Source organism: Mus pahari, chromosome 12, assembly GCF_900095145.1.
Source record: "Mus pahari chromosome 12, PAHARI_EIJ_v1.1, whole genome shotgun sequence".
Classification (NCBI taxonomy): domain Eukaryota; kingdom Metazoa; phylum Chordata; class Mammalia; order Rodentia; family Muridae; genus Mus; species Mus pahari.
In genome coordinates, this window is record NC_034601.1 from 2,590,738 (window position 1) to 2,610,646 (window position 19,909).

Consider the following 19,909-nt stretch of genomic DNA (forward strand, 5'->3'; position numbering starts at 1 on the left):
TTTTTTTTTACCTGAAGTTCCCTCCTTTCAGATAACTCTAACTTGTGTCAAGGTAATGTAAAACTAGGCAGGGCAGCATTGTTCGGTCCCTTTAGTCCTCTACATAGCAATGTATGAAGAGATGATGTATTTGTGCAGTGTTTTTATTGCTGTATAGTATTCCAGGATAGGATATGCTATTTTTTTTTTAAAAAGTTTAGTGGGTATCTAGTTTGCAGTGTTTCCTCATATTATGAACGGTAGAAATTTACACTGAAGAATACACCTTTTGGGTATGTTTTTAGGACACATGTTAAGAGTGAATCTGTTTGCTGCTTGCTGGGTGTGCATGCTTTCCCAATGGTGATCCCATGCCTGCGGGTACATTGGGGCGGCTCGTCTCTCATTCTTGCAGGGAGACATGACCTCTTGCAGGCCAGGAGGAAGGAAACAGCCTGGTCCCAGCATCGTCTTGTCTTGTAGCTCCAGATGCTTGTGGGGACCCTATTTCCCTGTGGATGAATTCGGACAGTGTTTTAACTCTTAGCTGTACCATATCCACATGAGTATAGCAATTTATATCAATAACCAGGTCTGGCAACATCTGCCAAGGTTGTCACACGCAGTGATTAAATGGCCATATGTGCCCGAGAACACAGGGACAATGAGGCTGTAATTAGGACTCACTGTCTCCCCACCGGCCACCCGTTCCACGTTTCACTTCGAATAACCTTGCTTTTGTGAACTGATTTGTGAACCAAATTATCCCACGGAGAATGAAGTTTGTGCTGTGATGATAATACTTTATAGCCATGGATCTCAGTAATTGCACAGGGCACCAGCAAGCTGTCGTCTAAACACCTCTCCCTCCCCCCCCCCCCCCCCGGCCTAATTCTGTTGAGACAGGCATCCAGGGTCTGACACAGGTTAGGAAGTTAACTTTGGATCTGCCAATGGACCACAGTTAGTTGGTAATGTGCTTGCCTAGTGTATGAAGCAGATTTGGAGCCTCAGAACCACCTAGGCCTAGCATGCTTAGCAATGATTAGCTGTGGGCTGAAGGAACACAAGTTCAGTGTCATTCTCAGCCATAGCACAAGTTCCAGGCCAGCCTAGGAAACACAAAAGCACGTGAAAGGAACTGGGGAGTGGAATCCATTGTGTCCCAGGTTATCTTTGGATACCCATTTTCACTTGATTTCTTCTTTTTTCTCCCCCTCCTTTAAATGTCACTGTTCCCAGGAAGGACAAACAGGGGAAACATACAAATCTAAGGTTAACATGATTAACTCCACAAATGAACTGAAAGCACTGTCTTAGTGCCGTATCAAAACACGCTTCAAACGGAAGGAGAAAATCATTTACTTCCTGAGGTGAGAGAGGCAGGTGATGGTTATGTAAGACCTTGGCACATTCTGGAAAAACCCTGGAAAATGGCCTTGGTGTGGAGCTGCAATAAATGTGAAAATAAATTCTAGAGAGATTTATCAAGTTTTAAATTTGCTTACCGGTATAGAAAACTGCAATTCGCGGTGTGTTGGGTCTTCCAGTTTTAAATAAGATAGTATAGCAAGGCAGTGAAAATTTTACTCTTCACCAAAGGTAGGACAGAATATATATGTATGTGTACACACACACACACACACACACACACACACACACTCATTTTTACAGGTAAATTGTATGTGTAGAATGATTACTTCCAACTCATACACTTGGAGAAGCAAGGGCATTCTCATGAATGTACAGTGCAGTTGCCACAGTGAGAAAGAGAGAAAATAAGAACATTAATTGCTTTATACTCAAAAGCCCTGCTTCCATAAATGAAGGTTTAGACCCGGCACAGGATCTTTGCTTGGTGGTGGCAGTTAGAAACATGTGCCATTAATATGTAACTGATACCTCACTGATTCTCTCTCTCTCTCTCTCTCTCTCTCTCTCTCTCTCTCTCTCTGTGTGTGTGTGTGTGTGTGTGTGTGTGTGTGTGTGTGAGAGAGAGAGAGACAGAGAGAGAGACAGAGAGAGAGACAGAGATAGACAGTGACAGAGATGGAGACACAGACACGGAGACAGAGTGTGGGGTAGGGATCTGTGAGGGCTTTGGGGAAGGAAAAAGGACATTTGCCTGGATGCTAATGCTACTGGAAGCAAATCCATTTCAAAGCCGATTTTTGAACTTCCACCAAAAGTATCTAGCCCTTCAAAGCAAGAGCAAAGTTCAGCGCTTTCTCATTTAGCACAAGAGCTGGGAGGCTTGAGATGCCAAGGAGTCAACCCCCTAAATGGAGTACAGCTACCTCGTGGGGGATATGGAGAGGTAGGGCGAGGGGTCTCCCAGCCTCCTGGAATTCCTCCATGAAGTCGCAGATTGGAAATCATAAATACTGGCTATGGACGTTTTGAATAATGCAGGGAGTAGCGTAAGTAATTGCCAGCGCTGATATCCTGCCTTGGACATCTCATTGCTCCTGAGTTAAAATTGGTTGTCAAGTGAGGACTCTGGGGACCGTGCAAGGTGCCCTATTCTGTCATGTGGTACATATTTAATGCTTGAAAGAACAAGGGAAGAGACACGTGCTGGAGGCAGGCTGGTGGTGAGATTATGCCATCAGTTTCTACACTTTCCAAGTGCTTGGCAGAGGGCGGTGGCTTGCAATTCTTCCCTCAGTTGCTAGACTTTGCAAAAAATAAAATAAAAACCAGGCGTCCAGTTGTGTGTCCGTCATGTAGCTGTCAGCGATGCAGGGCAGTAGGCTTGTCTTTGTGTGTTCCTGGAGCTTTGATTACCTCCCTGCACCGCACGCTCGCTCTGGTGCCTGCTGGATCTCTGGCCCTCTCGCTTGTTCAGGGCCTTGAACACCTGCTGGTGGCTGGAGCAAAACAGCCCAGGCAGGCGAAGGCGCGGCCAGCCCAGCAGAGAGAGCTGGAATCATTGGCATTGCTAGCACGTGGGTACCATTCTCTGCTGCTGCTGCCCCGGCACTTCTCCCGCCTTGCGTTTCTCCCAATGCGATGTAGCAAGAGAGGGAGCAGGAGGCGCTTTTGCAGCGGGCGATGAAATCCTGGCAGCTAATTGCAGTCGTGGGAGATGCCCTTCAGGTAAGGCGAGCGAGGGAGGCACGGAGACACTGTGGGAGGGGGAGCAAGAGACTGGATGGGAGGGAGGGGAGGCAACGCTGGCACCAGCATCCGAGCATCCCGAAGCCCGCTGGACGGATGCTTGGGAGGAGGGCGCGCAGGGACGGGGGCGGGCGGCAGGGGGAGGAGTGTGCGAATTGACATTCGGGGCTGCCTGTGGCAGGCGAGCCGCCGCCAGCCGCTGTCCAACGTTAGCTCAGAGAAGGTGGCGGGCGGGCGTGTGCACCTCTGGGGCCGCGGATCAGAATCCGGACCTGGCGGTGGATGGAGCTCAGGGAGTCTTGAGAGGCAATGGCAGGACTCAAATGTGTTTGCAGCGAGTGAATTACACAGGGTAGGTAAGTTCAGCTCCGGAGTCCTGTGGGATAAGATCTGGGATTCGCCTTGGGCTCCCCGAGGGTCCCCCAATACCCAGGGAGCTTAGACGGGCTGGGGGACCAGAGGGTGGATGGATTCACTTTTACCAAGTGGAAGTTCGCGGGGAACTTCCCTGGAAATAGCCATCGGCTCTGTTGAACTTTATTCCCAGAGATGAATAAGCGTTTATTAAGGACTGGGCTACAAGACCCGCAGGCTAGGGCTGGATTTTGCAAAGAAGATGGGGTGGGGGTTGTGAATGGGCAGATGGGCCGCGCGTTTGGAAAGTTGGCACGCGCCTGTGCGTGCGTGTGCAGAGGCATTGCATGTCGCCAGAGACAGGTCGACCCTGCCCATCATGCTGGCATCTTGCTCTTAGACCATTCCTGATTTCTAGATGCCGGTGAAAGAGGCATTCCACGAACAATATTGAACGCGTGCTTTCTATTGAAAAAAAAGAAAAAAATAAACCCAGAGCTGTGCTATCTCATGGAAGAGCAGTCTTTCCTGGGAGAGCCAATGAGGGAACATGTACACACAGTATTGTACACATCGCTCATAAGAACAGAAACAGGACCTGTGAAAAGCCCTATCTAGCGCATCCCTCCAGCCATTACTTCCAGATGATAGGCGAAATTGAGGGTTCTGAATATTTCTTTTGACTAGAGTGCTGTGTTTTCCGGTCTCGCACTTTGGGGGGGGGATTTAATAGGGACTCTGGACCCAAAGTTTTGTGGCAGCACCCCATTAGTAAAATGATTATATCATCAGTAGAGGTTGACTTCTGGCATCCAGAGATAGCTCAGAATTTACTCAGAGCTTACATTTTAGCATTTCAGGTACGGGTGTAGTGTGTTTTGAGGAAGTAAGGCAAATTATTGTGTGGTCATCCTATGTAGCTACATAGCAAGTGGTCTGCCTCATAGGCTTCCAAGCCTTTCTGAAATTCCCGTAGTTTTAACCCACACAGGCTCAAAGGGTTGAGAGTACCCGCGGATGGAAGTGAGTTATGTTGGACATAGGCAATGATTAAGTTTCTAGAGGGTTGTGTTCAGGTCAGTCATCTATATCGGCCACAGCTGCTTACTGCCAGGCGGGCGGTGGAGAGATCCCAGTGCTTGCAAGTTCCTGTAAGAAGCCGATTCTGCAGTTCTCCTTCGCTCACTCCACCCCTGTGACCTCAACTGGAATATGCCAAAGATTTGGAAGAAGGAATCGCTCCAGTCAAAGCCTGGAAGACAGGCGGGTCTCCCCTCCTCGGCGTCCTTTCTCGCTCTCCTCACTTGTGCATCCATTTCGTTCTTCGCATTTCTCTGCCCTTCTTTCCTTCCTTTCTCTAAGCAGCCTTTCAGGTTGCTTCTGCTATACATTGCCTAACAAATGTTTAGAACCCAAAGGAGACTCTGGATCTGATTTGCTTTGCCTCAGAACACTTTGCTCATATGCAAGAGACATGTAGCATCAGATAACCCCCCTGTATCCCGGCCCTACAGAAAGCGAACCCGCAAACTTTGCTCTTCATTTCTTCTCATCCTGACTTTGGGGAAACGCCTGGGCCCCGCAGAGAGACTGTGGGGTGATGGCTGGGTAACTGGCAAGAATTTTTTTCTACCACTTAGAACTTTACTGAGATAAGTGTAGTTTTGCAGTTGTAACTCTGTATTCAAACTTTTATTTTCTCTGTTCCCTCTCTGCATTTTACTGCAGGGCGATTTTAATCTGTCTTCCCTTGGACCTGATAGATGTAACTGTCATCATTGACATAGGGGCAGGTTTAACTATACCAACAGTGGAGCATGACAAAAGTCAAGAGTGTTCCTTTCCACCCTTCCAGAGGGTTAACTGATTATTAACCACCACAGCTTGAGCTCTAGAGCCCTGACTTTCTCTCCAGAAAGAGCAGGATGCAAAAGTTAAAGAGGATGTGAGGAAAAAGGTGTGTTTGAACAGTTGCCTACATCTCATTGATGATCACAGTATTGTCACATTTTATAACAAATGGAATATTTGACATTAATCACTATCAGAAATCCTCCATCCATTTATTGTCTTTGCTTGAGAGAAGAAAATATGATTGAAAAAAAAAAAAACCCTTTTCATCTAAGTACACACTAATATAGCCTGCCAAAGAGTTCATGTTGTTAAGCTGCATTGATTCAAGGGGTTTGCGCTAAGAAGCCAAAAGTGCTTTACCAAGTTAAAAAAAAAAAAAAAAAAAAAAAAGGTGTGTGATCTAAGAAGGGTTTGCTATTGGAAAGTTGAGATATGGTGTTGTGTAAAAGAGCTTTCCACCAAGTCTCACAATTTGAGTTCAATTCCTAGGACCCACATGTGTTGAAGGAGAGAACAGACTTCTGAAAGCTGTCCTCTGATTTCCACATGTGTGCTCTGTCTCCCCCGCCTCTCTCTCTCTCTCTCTCTCTCTCTCTCTCTCTCTCTCTCTCTCTCTCTCTCTCCCCCTCTCTCGTACACACTACTACTACTAATGGTAAAATAAGAATATAGTAAAAGTCTATTGTTAATATTGACTTCATTTTTTGCTCTTGTATTTTGAATTTTACATGTTTAACACTGAAGATATCACAAAAGGCATTTGAGGGGACACTTTGAAAGCAAAGAACATGAGTTTAGGTTTGTATGGATGCGGGAAGGATTTGTGAGTGGATGGTGGAGGAGAAAGACTATGATTAGAGTATATTTTATGGGAAATATGAAAATACAGTTTCTAAAAAGAAATAATTACTGTGGAATTAAATATCCCCTTTAAGACCTTAATTTCTCATCTTGTTCTGATTTTCTGATAAATACAAAAGTGAATAGGAAAGAAAAGGTGTGGACCCTTCAAGGTGGTTAGTTAGTTGTTGTTTTGTGCATTAGATTTGATTTTGTTGCTTAGTAGAAACTTGGGAGTGTGGGGACTCTCAGGTTTTGCATGTGTTTATGGGTGTCTGGGTTTGTCCTATTCCTTCTCATTGTTGTGCTTGGCAGAACATTTTTGTGTATTGTGAAACATAGTAAACAGTAGAGAACATGACAAAGGAGAGTGCAATTAAATTAAGTCACACAGAACCAACTAGAATCCTAGTCCTTGGAGACAGGGATTCATGTCTCACCCCTCAGCTTCCACAACACCAAAGCAAATAAATCTTTTCAAGTCAGCATTCCCATTCTGCACTTGGATTGGAAACTCTTGCAAATTAAATTATTCAATAACTTTGATGTCCCGAACAATTTCAGGGGCTAATTTTTTTTTTAATTGGTCTGAGGTTGATGGGAGAAGTTGTGGGGTTATCTGTTGCTTGTGAGCCCAGAAGGCCCAAACAGCTAACGTCAGCGGTAACAACTTGCTTTTGATTCAGTAGAACTAGGTTATGAATTCAAGCAATTAAACATGACAAAAAGCCCAATTTCACTGCCTAGATTAGGATGCTTCCAATTTTTCCTGCTCCATAAAAATTTCAAAGTGTTCTTTCTGGTTAGGTGCTTGCATAACCAGTAGGTGATGGAGGCCTCCCGCTCCTCCCTCGCTTGTGATGTCCAAATGCTTTGATGTCACAGATGTGAACAGGGTCCACTGGATGTTAGAGACAATCAAGTAGTTGTCATGAAATAATCCTGGGTGAAGTTTGAAGTTGGATTGGGGAATGAATAGTAATTAGTTCACTGGCATTTATCAGCTGTGAGTCTATGGCCAGGTCTAATGGAGGCCAGAGGAGACTCTTCAAACAGAAATAGAAATATAAAAGCATACCCAATGTTTTCAAAGATGTGATGAGATTGATAGGTAGATGAGGTGATGAATAGATAGACAGATATGTGGATGTATCTATTTATGTATATGTAGTACATATACATTCATTTTTACATATGAATATATCTTAGGCAATGTTAGCTCTGTTTATTTTCTTTTCTTGATTTTGCTCACCTTCCTGTTTCTACAGAATTGAAGTCTAGCCTTTTGGATTCATGTTTGTCTTGTTTACCAAAGCTTATTTTTCTTTAAAATGGGCATGCTCAGTTCAACCTGTCCCTACTGGATTGCCTGCAGTTTTTCACCAGTGAGCTTAATTGTCCAGCCTGCTCTATGCCATCACACAAATATTGTGCATACCCACACATCCTGAGGAGGCCCCTCCAGCACCATCTGCCTCATGCTGCCAACCCACTCCAGTACTACCAAAGTCAAGCAGCCCTTTCTGCTGCTGTTGGCTGTGCAGAAAGGACACAGTGCCTTACGGGTGTGTATGAGGCTCTGCAGCCCTCCCTTCACTCCTCTCAACCGTTCTGCATCATTTGCTGTTGATGCCTGTACTTGTTCTCAGATTGAAATCTCTGCTTGTCAGAAAATCGTGCTGCTGTGGTACGGGGTATCCCCATAGCTGTTATAGTTATTGGGATGCATAGATAGATGTCTTGTGTTCGTGTTAGAACATGAGGACAGGAAGGGCACTTGTCCGGGCCCAGTGACCATCAGAACAGTTCAGTGGCTCACATAGTACATTCTGCCTTGTACTTACTTCCTCTGGGCATTGGTCAGTGGATTAAGGACATAAGGCTATTTCCTATGGTCCTCAGGGTGATTGTGCCTCATGGATATTGCTCTTCCCAATTCACAGATAGGGCAACCATTTTCCAGACTGGGTGACTCAAATAATCAGACTCCAGAATTTTTTATTTTTAAATCCATCATACCAAGATGCCATTAAAAATGTCCTAATCTGAAGGCAGAAAAGAGCTGCACAAAAGGGTGCTTAGCAGATGCCCTGGGCTATCAGTTTTATCCCTCACCCAGAATGTTTAGTAACACTGTGGAGATGTCTGTGGCTGTCAAGCTTGGGCATTCAGTGGCTAGAAGCCTCATGAGAACACTGTCTTTCCCCAAGGCAACCAGGAAGGGCTTCCACCTAAGTGCTGGATGCTCAGGTTTAGTAATGGTGCTCTAGGTCCTAGGCAGCATCAGGGTGAGATACTGATAGAATCAAGCCAGTAGAGGGGGCAGAGTATCCCAGCAACTAATGTTTTAAAATCTCCTCTGGATTCTATGGGCAGTACACAAAGGATCCCATTTTCTCACAGGCCACCATTACTTTGAACATATTTTCCCTTATGAGTGAGGTATGTCTCAGTGTAGTTGAGGTGGATGTTCACTTTCCCCTGACCCCTGATTTTCTCAGTGTTAAGTCTGGCAAGTGCTGGGCAATGAGGCTTCTTCACACAGCGTAAGGTGGCTCAATGAGTGGTTCTAAGTGTTGTGAACCTTGGTTTTCTTCTGTCTGTTTTCAAATGCCAGTGTTGTCTCCTTATCTTTCAACCCCTGACACCTATCTTGGTTTATTTATTTAAACACATATTGTTTCATACTTGCCCAGTACTGTTGTAAATATTTTCAAATTTATTTCTGCTTTCAAGACTGGAAGGTTGGAATTGCTGAGTTCTTCTTTTACTTTGCGCTAGCAACAGATGTCCAGAGAAGTAAGTTGTTGCCCAAGGTCACTAAGCTTCTAAGTGCCTAAGATAGAATTTCAGCTCTACAGTGTGTGCTCTTGGGTCCTTGATCAGAGTAATTAAAACTTGGAACATCTTTATCTGTACAAAGGAGAGAAGAGTTTAGGCATCATTGTGTAATAGATTTTTGAAACAAAAGACAATCGGTTTGGGGATGGTTGACTAAGACAATTGACTTAAGCATATTTGACAGAGCATGCATCCTGATATATACAACTTTATTTTTCAGTTAAGCACTCACAGACAGTGTGGTGGTACATACTAGTAAGCCCAGCACCCGAGGGGTGGAAGGCAGGAAGAACAGGAGTTCAAGGTCATTCTTTACTAGTAGCTGATGTGGGCTACATGAAATACATCACAAACAAAAACAGTAGAAAACAAAACAGAATTCAGGTAGGAGAGGTGGCTTAGCAGTTAAAAGTACACACTGCTCTTGCAGAGGACTCCAACACAATTCTCAGCATCTACATGGAGTATCTTACCTATAACTCCAGCTCCAAATGATCTGATGCCCTTTTCTGGCCCCCACAGGAAGCCCTAACCCTTTCTTTCTCTAACACACAAATTAAAAATAAAACAAATCTTAAAAACAAAGAAGATTTAAATACACATAAGAGTTAATGAATAAGCATATGCTGGGGTTGGGAAGGTCTGAGGTCCTCTATTATTCAATCACATCACCAGCAGCAGCATCCTAAGGCATTGAGAGTCACTGGGTAAACATCACCTTAGCAGGCTGATGTTTCAGTGGGTGAGGTGCTTGCTGTGGAAGTGTGAGAACCTGAAATCTAACCTCCCAAAACTAGAGGTGGTAATGCATGTTGGTAATCTAGCATCCTATGACAAGAGGGAGAGGCAAGAGAGTGCTGGGAAGATGTTCAGCCAGCCTGACTCACACAGCAGAGAAGAAAGAAGTTATCTCAGGGTAGTAGGCAAGGACCGCATTCAAGGTTGTCACTTGACCTCTAAGGGAACACTGTGACACATATGTGCCAGCACCCATACACCCAATCATGTACACAAGATAAGATATTACATTAGAAGCAATATGTTTCTTTATTAACTGATATTGGGATAGCAGAAATTATTCACCTGGACCCTGCTCTCCATAGTCCATAAAGAAACCTTTCTCATTGGTGTCTTGGTAGGCCTAAGTGGTCCAAGGTTGGGTAGCCATGGAGCTGCTGATCCCTGGCTCATTTTGGCTCATACCAGTTTGTTTATCTTCTTTCCTTCAAGCCATGTGAGGGACTGTGTCTATCTTTTTCCTCTGTTGAATTTTTAGCATGTAGAAAAATGCTATGAAAAGAAAAACAATTTGAGTTGATTTTTAAATAGAAGTGCCAATTTGACACATTTTATTCTGCTTTAGAAGAAAAATGAAGAAGAGATATCTTATGAGCTTGCAATTAAACACAGTTACTCAAAGTGTGCAGAAAACGGGAGCGGAGCCTCAGTGGACCTCACCTGATGAAGGGAAACGACTCTTGAATGCATGGAAGACTTTGTATTTTCCATAATGTCTTCCCAAGGGCATGTGTGAGGTTATACATTCAATACCTTGCATATTAAATACACTCTCATTATGGGAACCATAGATCTGAAAACTACCAGTTCCAGGTCACGCATCCTCCTAGCCCTCACACCCAGAGTCGTCCATCGCTCAGGCCTTGGTCCATAGATATAATTGCTCTGCCCACTTACGTGAAAGAGGCTTTGAAGTATTCAACCACAACTTACAGTTATGAATTCTATTTTTTTAACAGGGAAAAAAAATCACAGATTTTTTTTTTTAACATAGGAAAAGAGAAAGGGCCATGCCTGCCCAGCTCGAATCTGCCCAGGCTAAGGCTGGTGAAATGGACCATTGAGTCTGCTCCCACCCAGCTCCTGAGGCAGTGTAAGATCTGGACTGCAAGTGGAAACCATTATTGTTTCGTGAGTTTCAGGCCCAGTGAACTCACAATTGAACAAAGAAAGCAAAGAGCAAATCCTATTTTGGAACTGTCAAAAGGCTCATGTTGGATCCATTATCGTCAAATGTCCTTTTCTAATACAGTTCATTGAATGGCTTTTGTGGGATACCTATTCTGTGTGTCGGTTCAGGAAATGGTTTAAAATGGGGCCAGGATGGGTTGCTCAAAGGCAAAGTAAATGAAATTAAATACACAGCAGGACTACTCAGTTATATTCTGTAGCTGTTATAGGTGTGCAGTGCTACAATGAAAATTATATACAAATATGTGTATTTGGTTGATATATATATCACAAATATATAATATATATAAAACATGTGTGTATGTGCATAGATAAAGAAAGATAGTGTCATTTAAAGACATTCTCACTTGTATATGCATGTATGTGTAACTGGATGGATAGATTCCTTATGCATACATTGCCCCTAGAGGCCAGAAGACAGGATCAATCTACCTCTCTGGAACTGGAGTTGCAGTGTTTGTGAATCTCCCAGTGTGGGTGCTGGGAGCCTAACTTAGTCTTCTGGAGGACAGCTAATGTCCCTTCACTGCTGAGCTGTCTCTCTAATCCCAGAAACTGAACTTTCAAAAGCGCCATTTTAATTGTGTTCAGTGACATAGATTTCTAATATATTTCCCTACCTTAATATAAGCCTACTGTCCACTTTTCTGTTACTGCAATAAAATACTCCTACAAAAGCAACTTTAAGGAGAGAGAGTTTATTTTAGCTCACAGTTTATAGGGATACCATCCATCATAGAGGGGAAGATAGGGCAGTTGGATCAAGAAGGTTGGTCAGTCATTTTGTATCTGCAGTCAGGTAGCAGAGAGTGAACTGGAAGGTGAGACCAGGGTATAAAGACTCAAGGCCCTGAAACTGTGAACTTCTCTCATCAATGAATCTCTGATTCCTGAAGGTTCCACAATGTTCCCTCATAGCACATATGGGTCCTAGGAGGTTGTACTGACACACAGGCTTGTGTGAGGTATGTCCTATTCAAACTACAACAGATGGCTGTCAACCGACATGCTGTCCGTGGTAATGATAGTGGCCTACACAAGGAAAAGGATATCTCTGGAATTACTGAATAACTTTTCCAAGAAGCTCTCAGTTATCAGAGTCAAGCTTCGGATTCTTCTGCCGACTGAAGAGCAAAGCAGGCTTTGTTGTAACTCGTTCACCACCTGCTGTCACCCTCGTAACTGACAGGGTTGGCTGATTTTCACTGAGTACCATGGTACTTCCTCCAAGTTCACCCTGGCTGAGTTGAATCCTCTAGAGGTTCTTTGAAGCAAGTGTCCTTGGGACACCCATTTTTCGTAAGGGAAGACTGAGTTTTGAGGAGAGATTTCCAGGTTCCTGACAGCTAGTGCTTGGGAAGGCTTGGTGATCAGATTTGAAGCTTGACTTCAAAGCCTAGTTCTTTTTATGATCAGGTAATTTGTTTGACTCTTGTGCCAGGATCAACTACCATATAATTTTGGCACAAGATGCTGAGTGATGGATGTATGAGTGAGTATATAGATTAACAGAGAATGGCATGAGTGGAAGAGTATGGGTATGTAGGTGTGTAGAAGGATGAAAGGGCAAATGGATGGGTATGCGGATAGAGGGTGCATGGATGATGGACAGATAGAGGGAGGAAGGGCTGGAATGGTCGATCCATAAATTTATTAATGGCCCAGGAGAAAATTGATAAGGAATAAAATATAGCTTCAAGAGATGTATATTAACAGAAATAAATGACAATCTTTATATTTATGCAATATGTATGTATATGCAGGTATAAACATACATATGTAGATTTAGTCTGTGTATGTCAAAATTCCTATGGCACATTAGAAAACAGCATACTTTAAAAGCATTGCATATATTTTGAAATGTGGACTGGAAACATCTTTTGTAGAGAAAAGTGTTAATTTTTTATCATTGTTTTGTATGTGTGGAATATGTGCAAATGCTTGTGTATGTTTGTTGTGTGTGTATCTGTGTGTGTTTTTCTGTGTGTGTGTGTGTGTGTGCGTGCCTGTGTGTCTATGTGTGTCTCTGTGTGTGCCTCTGTGTGTGTGTGTGTGTGTGTGTGTGTGTGTGTGTGTATACACACATCCATATGTCTGGTTCCCAGGCCTATCACCCTTAGCCTTATTCTCTTGAAATAAGATCTCTCAAAAACCTGGAGCTAGGATGGTCACTAGAGATCCTTAGAAGTCCTCCTGTGTCCCCTCTCAAATGCTGGGGTGACAGGCTTGTGTCACCTGGCTTCTTACGTAGTGCTTGGAATTCAAACTCAGGTCCCTGACATTGTTCAGCATGCATTCTTGCCCATGGAATCATCTCCCCAGGCAAAGTGGAAATTTCTCTGTAATTTTTATACATCCATCAATGTTCTTGGAGCAAGTAATGATGTGTAGTCACATCTATTTGAGCATGTTTATATGTATGGGGGGTATGTATGGATGTCAGAGGTCAATCTTAGATGCTGTTCCTTAGGAGTCATTTCCCATGGTGGTGATTTTGTAAAAATTTTTAAATATTACCAATTTTAAAACATTTATGTATTGCACGTGCATGCTTGTGTAATGCCATGGTGCACATGCAGAGGTCAAAGGACAACACAGGGAACTGGTTCTCTTCTTTGACCATGATGGACTCAGGTCATCAGACTTGATGGCAAGCCCCTTTGCTTGTAAGTAATCTCGCCAACCCCTACCATGTTTTGTGAGATGAGTAACTCATTGGGAACTGAGCCACTCCCACTAGGCTAGTCTGGCCTGTCAGTGAAGTCCAGGGATAAACCCATCTCTAGTTGGGGTTAAAAGCACACACTAATAGTGCTTGTTTTTTTCTGTGGGTTCTGGCGATCAGACATGGGTCGTCATGCTAGTGCAGCAGCTGCTTTCCAAGCAGAGCTGTGCCCTCACCACGGTTATGAACAACTTCCATGTTGAACGTCCCTTGGAAGGTACAAACTCCTTTTATTTGGAAATGACTTCTAATCACTTCTTTACCCCAGAGCTGATGGAGATGAGCATAGATACCACTCTAGATTTCTGTGCTGCCCCTTGCTCTGAAATCACATGGGAGGATTAAGGAAAAAAAAAAATGAAAGAAAAAGAAAAACAATTCCTAAATAAATAAAGACTTGATTTGAAATGATAATTCCGTTCAGGTGTGGGGTTGGCGTGATCTCCAGCAGGAAGAGGTTGAGCTTTTTGCAATTCCTGGAAATGTGGAATCTTAGTGTTAACCGGAATGGTTTGGCTGTGGAGGAAAGCACATTTCCCCGACGCTGTAGTCACTTGTCATTCATCGGCAGTACCATGAAATCATGATCCTTATCCTCTCAGCTGCGTGTGTCTGTCGGGGACTGCAGGCTGCTAAAAGTTGTATACTATTATTTTTTTTATTCATCTCTGGGTCATTTCATCTTCCTGTGCAAGGCACATGAATGGCTGTGCATGGAAATTGTATTCCAGGCTGTGTTTCCCACTGTGAATGATGTTTACTATATATTTATGAAAACACAGCAATAACAAAACCCTTTATATAGCCTTTCAATTTGCTGTAAGGGCAGATAAAATATTTTTTATCTTGAGCTGAACTTCATACCTTGGGAGATGCAGCCAGCCTGACTTGGAATAATAAAACACTTCAGAGAGAGGCAGGTACTGTTGAGCTTGCTTCAGAAGCCTGGGCACTTCACTGACCATAGTGCCAATCTTTGCAGTGTGCTACCCAAATACACAAAAGGCAGAGCTGATTAGCACAGCACACACAATATCCAACAGAAGGAGACAAAATTTGAATGTTTTTTTGGTGGGGTTATAGGTTGTATGTGTATGGTTTGTGCACATTTGTATGCTGGTATGTGTGCCCCTGCACAGATGGAGGCCAGAGGAAGGCATCATATACCCTGCTCCATGACTCTCTGCATTGTACCCTGGAGACAGGATCTTTCACTGAACCTAGAGCTAGGCTAGCAACCAATACGCTCTCAAACTCCACTGTACTGGTGCGACACATATACGTGGTCATGCCTGGCTTTTTACATGTGTACTGAGGGTTGAATGCAGGTCTTCATACTTGGGCAACAAATGCTACCTGCAAGCATCACAAAGTTTAAAGATAAATTTGTGGTGAATCATGTGTATGCACCTTGTTCTCCTCAATGAAGATACTTGGGAAAATTTTACTGTCGTCAAAGAAGAGTTAGAGCTTTCTTCTTCATGTTTGCTTAGTTTAGGTTAATGTGTTTACTGGGTTCATTTTGCACATACATGTGTATGTCTTCATGGTTTTGTGCACATATGTGTGCAGATGGCCACGCATGTATGTGTGCATGATATAGAGACCAGAAGTTAGTGTTGAGTAGCTTCTTCCATCACATTCCTCCTTAATGTTTGAGGCAAGTGTTTCTGGGAATCTAGGGCTTACGAATTTGACAAGACTTGGGTGGTGAGTGAGCCCCAAGGATCCTCCTACTTCTGCTTTCCTGGTGTGGGAGCTAGGATTACAGATGTCCAGCCTTTTTTAGGCAGATTAGGGGAAATATAAACTTTGATCCTTGTGTGGCAAGCACTTTACAAGCTAAACTACCTTTCATTGAGTTTTGTTTTTTTTTTTTCAGGGATAACTATGCCTTTTGCAAGAGGCTATACAGGGATAAAAACACCCTCTTGCACTTTTCCTCTTGTGGTACTATCCACAGTGACCTGTTCCTGGAAATCGGTATTTGTCACATCATCTCCAAGATGTTGGCATTGCTATGGTCCACTAGCCTTCTTCAGATGCTCCCAGATTTTCCCAAGCTTGACTCTGAGTCTGCTTAATTCTATACCACATTCAGGTTCATGTCTCTCCTCTCTTGGCTACTTCCTAGGGTTTTCTTTTATATCTACACACCCCCCTCCTTCCCATTCCCTTTTATTTAACCCTTGAATCCCTAACATCAATTTCCATGTCCTTCCTTCTCTAAACGTTTATCATTTCACAAATGCCACAATAGCTGTAGTTGCAGTATTTGACCTTTTAAAATGTTTTAAAATGTATGTGTCTGAGTGTCATGTAGCGTATGCATATGTGTTTGTGTGCACGTGCGTGTGGGTGAGTGTCATGTTTATGTAAAGAGCCAGAGGTTGGTGTCCATATTCTTTATCGCTTTCCATATTAAATTGTTTTGTCAGTTAGAGTCTTTCACTGAGCCTGGAATTCATTGTTTGGCTAGATGGCTGGCCATCAACCTCCAGGAACTCTTCCGTCTCCGTCACCCAGCACTGACTTACCAATGTGCTTTCCAGATGCCCAGCCTTCTCCTGAGGGCTGAGGACTAGAATGCAGACCTTTATGTGTGGAGCCATCTCTCCAGCCCTCAGCTTTCAGCCTTTTGATTGGTATATTTGCTCAGCATCCATCCTTATAGTTTGTCTATGGCTGGTGCTCACCATCATAAATACCCTGCTGAAGGGTATGTGGGTGAAAATGGCCTCACACACAAAGCTGCTATGAACATTGTGTGTTTTCATGACCATGCGTCTCATTTCTCTGGGACCCAGGCCCAGTGATGAGCTTTGGCCATTTTAATTCTTTCCCAGTACAGAAAACACAAGTGTGTTGTGCCCATGGGAAGTGAATGCCGATTGCATACAAACAGACATGCGTATGGAAGAGAAAATCTTACCCTGCTTCTAATGTTTATGTCTATGTAAACATTATGCTAAATATAAAGAGTAGCCAGCATTTCTGCTGCATCTAGCATATGCCAGTCTGGATCCTAAGGTTGTTTTATGCAGAAACCCAGTTATTCACACAGTTCTCTTACAGGCACTGCTGGTTGTTGTCCGTTCACTTATAGTTGAAGAATGGGGATCAAGACACTTAAGTGATTCTCTGGATATGAAATAATCTGTGGCCCTCAGAGTTATGCACTGCTGTGAGGATGTCTCAGTTTTAAAAATTGGTTATTAAATGAAAACATACATGTTCCTACACACACACACACACACACACACACACACACACACACACACGCGCCACTTGAGTGTAGATGCCTATGAAGGTCAGAAGAGGGTGTTGGATTCCCTGCAGCTGGAAAGATAGGTGTTTGTGAACTGCCTGACTTGGGTACTAGGAACTGAACCTGGGTCCTCTGTAAGAGCAGTAAGCAGTCTTCACATTTTAGTCTCTTTTCCACACCCATCATGTGGAAACTTCTGGGCTCCCTGGAATGGCTTGCATTTTTGGTTGAGTTTACAGCTGTGAGTATAGCAAAAGCCTCAGTGGACCTCAGTGGATGTATACAACAGTCAGGGAGCTGATGTCATGGTCCTGTACTTCACTACTTTGCCTCCAAACTAGTTCTCTTTGAGCCTCTGTCTTTGGAGACAGGAATAGGGCATTTCTATTCCTCTCCTTCTAAGATTTCAGTGATAATCCCAAGTTCAATTCCACTGAAGTTCCCCCTGGGGAACCAATAAGCATGTTAGGCTTTCTTAAGAGCATGGCTGAAGGATGACTGCACAGTTGTGGGACTGGGTATCACCCAGTATGGATAGCCACATGCATGGACCCTCTCTCTGTCAACCTCCGCCACCTTATGTATTCTAACCCTTGACAAGATCCTGAAGTCAAGTACGATTAGGAAAGAATTGCCTAGAGTGTACTAGAAGGAGTGATTGGGTGTTCAGGTTAAGTGTCTCATGATGCTCCTCACCATCTTGCTATGAAGGGATACCAACAAGCTCAGCTGTGATGATCTTTTGCACGCAAGCACATCTGGCCCCATGATGATGACGGCTGTTTGGCTCAGAGGATCATGCTCAACAACACCTGAGACAGATGGAGGCTGCTTCTGGCCTTTTGGATCTCTAAGAAATGGGTTTCCCAGCCCTCTTGGTGACACAGTATAACATTTCACAGCTCTCCATGGTGGTAGGCTATGCCTTTTGAAATGGCCCAGATCATTCTTCTGTCAGCATGGGCCCTTCCCTTTGGCCCAAAGAGTTGATGGGTAACCGGGTCCACTCACCAACCCAAGTTCCATACAGCTGTTTTTAACAGAATCCTCAGGGCCACTTAACCAGTCGATATTCCATGCTTCTGAAGATTTCTATTTCTCCCTGGCTTATAAAGTATTTAATATTTTTCATATGCCTCAGTGTAAAGCCATCTGTTGCGATGACAGGACAAAATGTTGACAACAAGAACAAGTGTATGCTTATGGAACGATTCCATGAACATTAATAAAGAAGATATGTACTACTAGAGAGATATTGAGAGTGCGAGAGGGAGACCTGGGAGGTCTATTAAAGCACTGGCTCTTCTTACTGGCTATGCACCCTTTAACTTCTGCCCTGTAAATGTAGAGTGGATAATTATATATGCTGCCAGAGACTTTTCTGAAAAGATAGAGTTGCTTTGCCCAGTATTTAGAATTTATATCATTGGCCTCATTCATTCATTCATTCATTCATTCATTCATTCTGTTGTAATCTCCCCCTTCACTGGGATAGGCAGTATGGGAACCTGCTTGGTTCTGAGCACCAATATGGCAACCATCATTGAGTTGTGTTTCTATACACTCAGAACTGTTTCTCATGCTTTACTAAAAGAGACAGTCAGCAGGGAATCAATTTTGGCTGCCCACTTGAATGTATCCTCTTGGGGCAGAAACCATTCAAAATTGTTCCTGTCCCACTTTGCTCTTTGCAGAGATGAGGCTCCCATAATCAAAGCAAGGTCCTCTAAGCTCAGGCACCAGTGCTTTTGGGGAGCAAAACAAAACAGCTAACTGCATTGGGTGTAGTATCTAACAACTGCTGTGCAAGATGCCATGTGCTGACTGGCTCACTTGGACCTCCCAGATGGCTTATGTGACAGGGTAGGAGTTATTCTTCTCTTATAAATGAGATTGTTGTATTTCATAAGATAACGACCAAGATTATACAGTTACTATTAAGGGCTCTGGGATTTGACTACAGTTGCCACCAGCATGGTTATGCTTTGGGGACACAGCAGAGCTGAGAAGCCAGGGCACAGTACCAGCCTCAGCAGTTATTCGAGAGGCAGGGATGGAGAAGGGGAGGGTCTGCAGGGAGTTTGGCTTCTCCTTCAGTTCTTAACTAGCTTACAACGCTGTGGCTAAAGTTAGTAGTTGGTAGCTTCATGAACTATACAGGAAGGCTGTTAGAAAAATGAAAGAAAGTAAAATGAATGTTTTTAATTTTTAATTAATACACAATTAAATCCCAATGTGGACCACTGGTTCATGGTTTGGTGGTCAGAAAACAACTTGTAAGAGTTGTTTCTCTCCTTCCATCATGTGTCCTTGGGGTTTAAACTCAGGTTTGGTAAGCCTTGGTGGAAAGCCCCTTTACCTACTGAGTCAGCACTCCAGAGTTCTTAAAAAGGACTGCGAGGAGAAAAGACATGGATATTAACTTCAAAGTTCTCTTCCCTACCTGGACACAAGATGATTTTCTGCTGACAATTGTGAGAAAGTGCCTAAAAGCAATCACTTGCTTTCCCGTGTCCTCAGTAAATGCATGAATAACATGTGCAAAGAAAGCATGACTTGTTGCCCTATCAAGGGTAAGAATTCTGGTTATCAGGTCTCAGGCTTATAACCTGAGAGAATGTAGTAGAATGCTGGAAAGACTCCTAAACAATGATGTATATCCGGAAAGGAGCAAGTGTTCATTTGATTAGGTTAGCTCTGGAAGCATCATTAGGACAAACAATATCTCATTTTCCCAACTATTGGCTATGCCAGTGCCTGGCAAATACAGAAGTGGATGCTCACAGTCATCTATTGGATGGAACACAGGGCCCCCAATGAAGGAGCTAGAGAAAGTACCCAAGGAGCTGAAGGGTCTGCAACCCTATAGATGGAACAACAATGTGAACTAACCAGTACCCCATGAGCTCATGTCTCTAGCTGCATATGTAGCAGAAGAT

The 19,909-nt window shown here is 43.6% G+C and overlaps 1 protein-coding gene across 22 annotated transcripts in view; it reads left to right on the top strand.

Moving 5' to 3' along the window:
* Rbfox1 (RNA binding fox-1 homolog 1) overlaps positions 1 to 19,909 on the top strand; it is a 1,661,838-nt gene that overhangs the window by 583,315 nt on the left and 1,058,614 nt on the right. For 2 of the 22 annotated variants that reach the window (XM_029544530.1, XM_029544537.1), the window contains exon 1: positions 2,966 to 3,078. The exons of 7 other annotated variants lie outside the window; for them this stretch is intronic. In XM_029544530.1, the coding sequence (XP_029400390.1) occupies positions 3,034 to 3,078 (45 nt within the window). In that variant the 5' untranslated portion in view covers positions 2,966 to 3,033. Of the gene's footprint in view, positions 1 to 2,956; positions 3,079 to 3,283; positions 3,456 to 19,909 lie in introns of those variants that run through there. 13 more of the 22 variants (XM_029544514.1, XM_029544532.1, XM_029544510.1 and 10 more) reach the window with 12 other exon arrangements.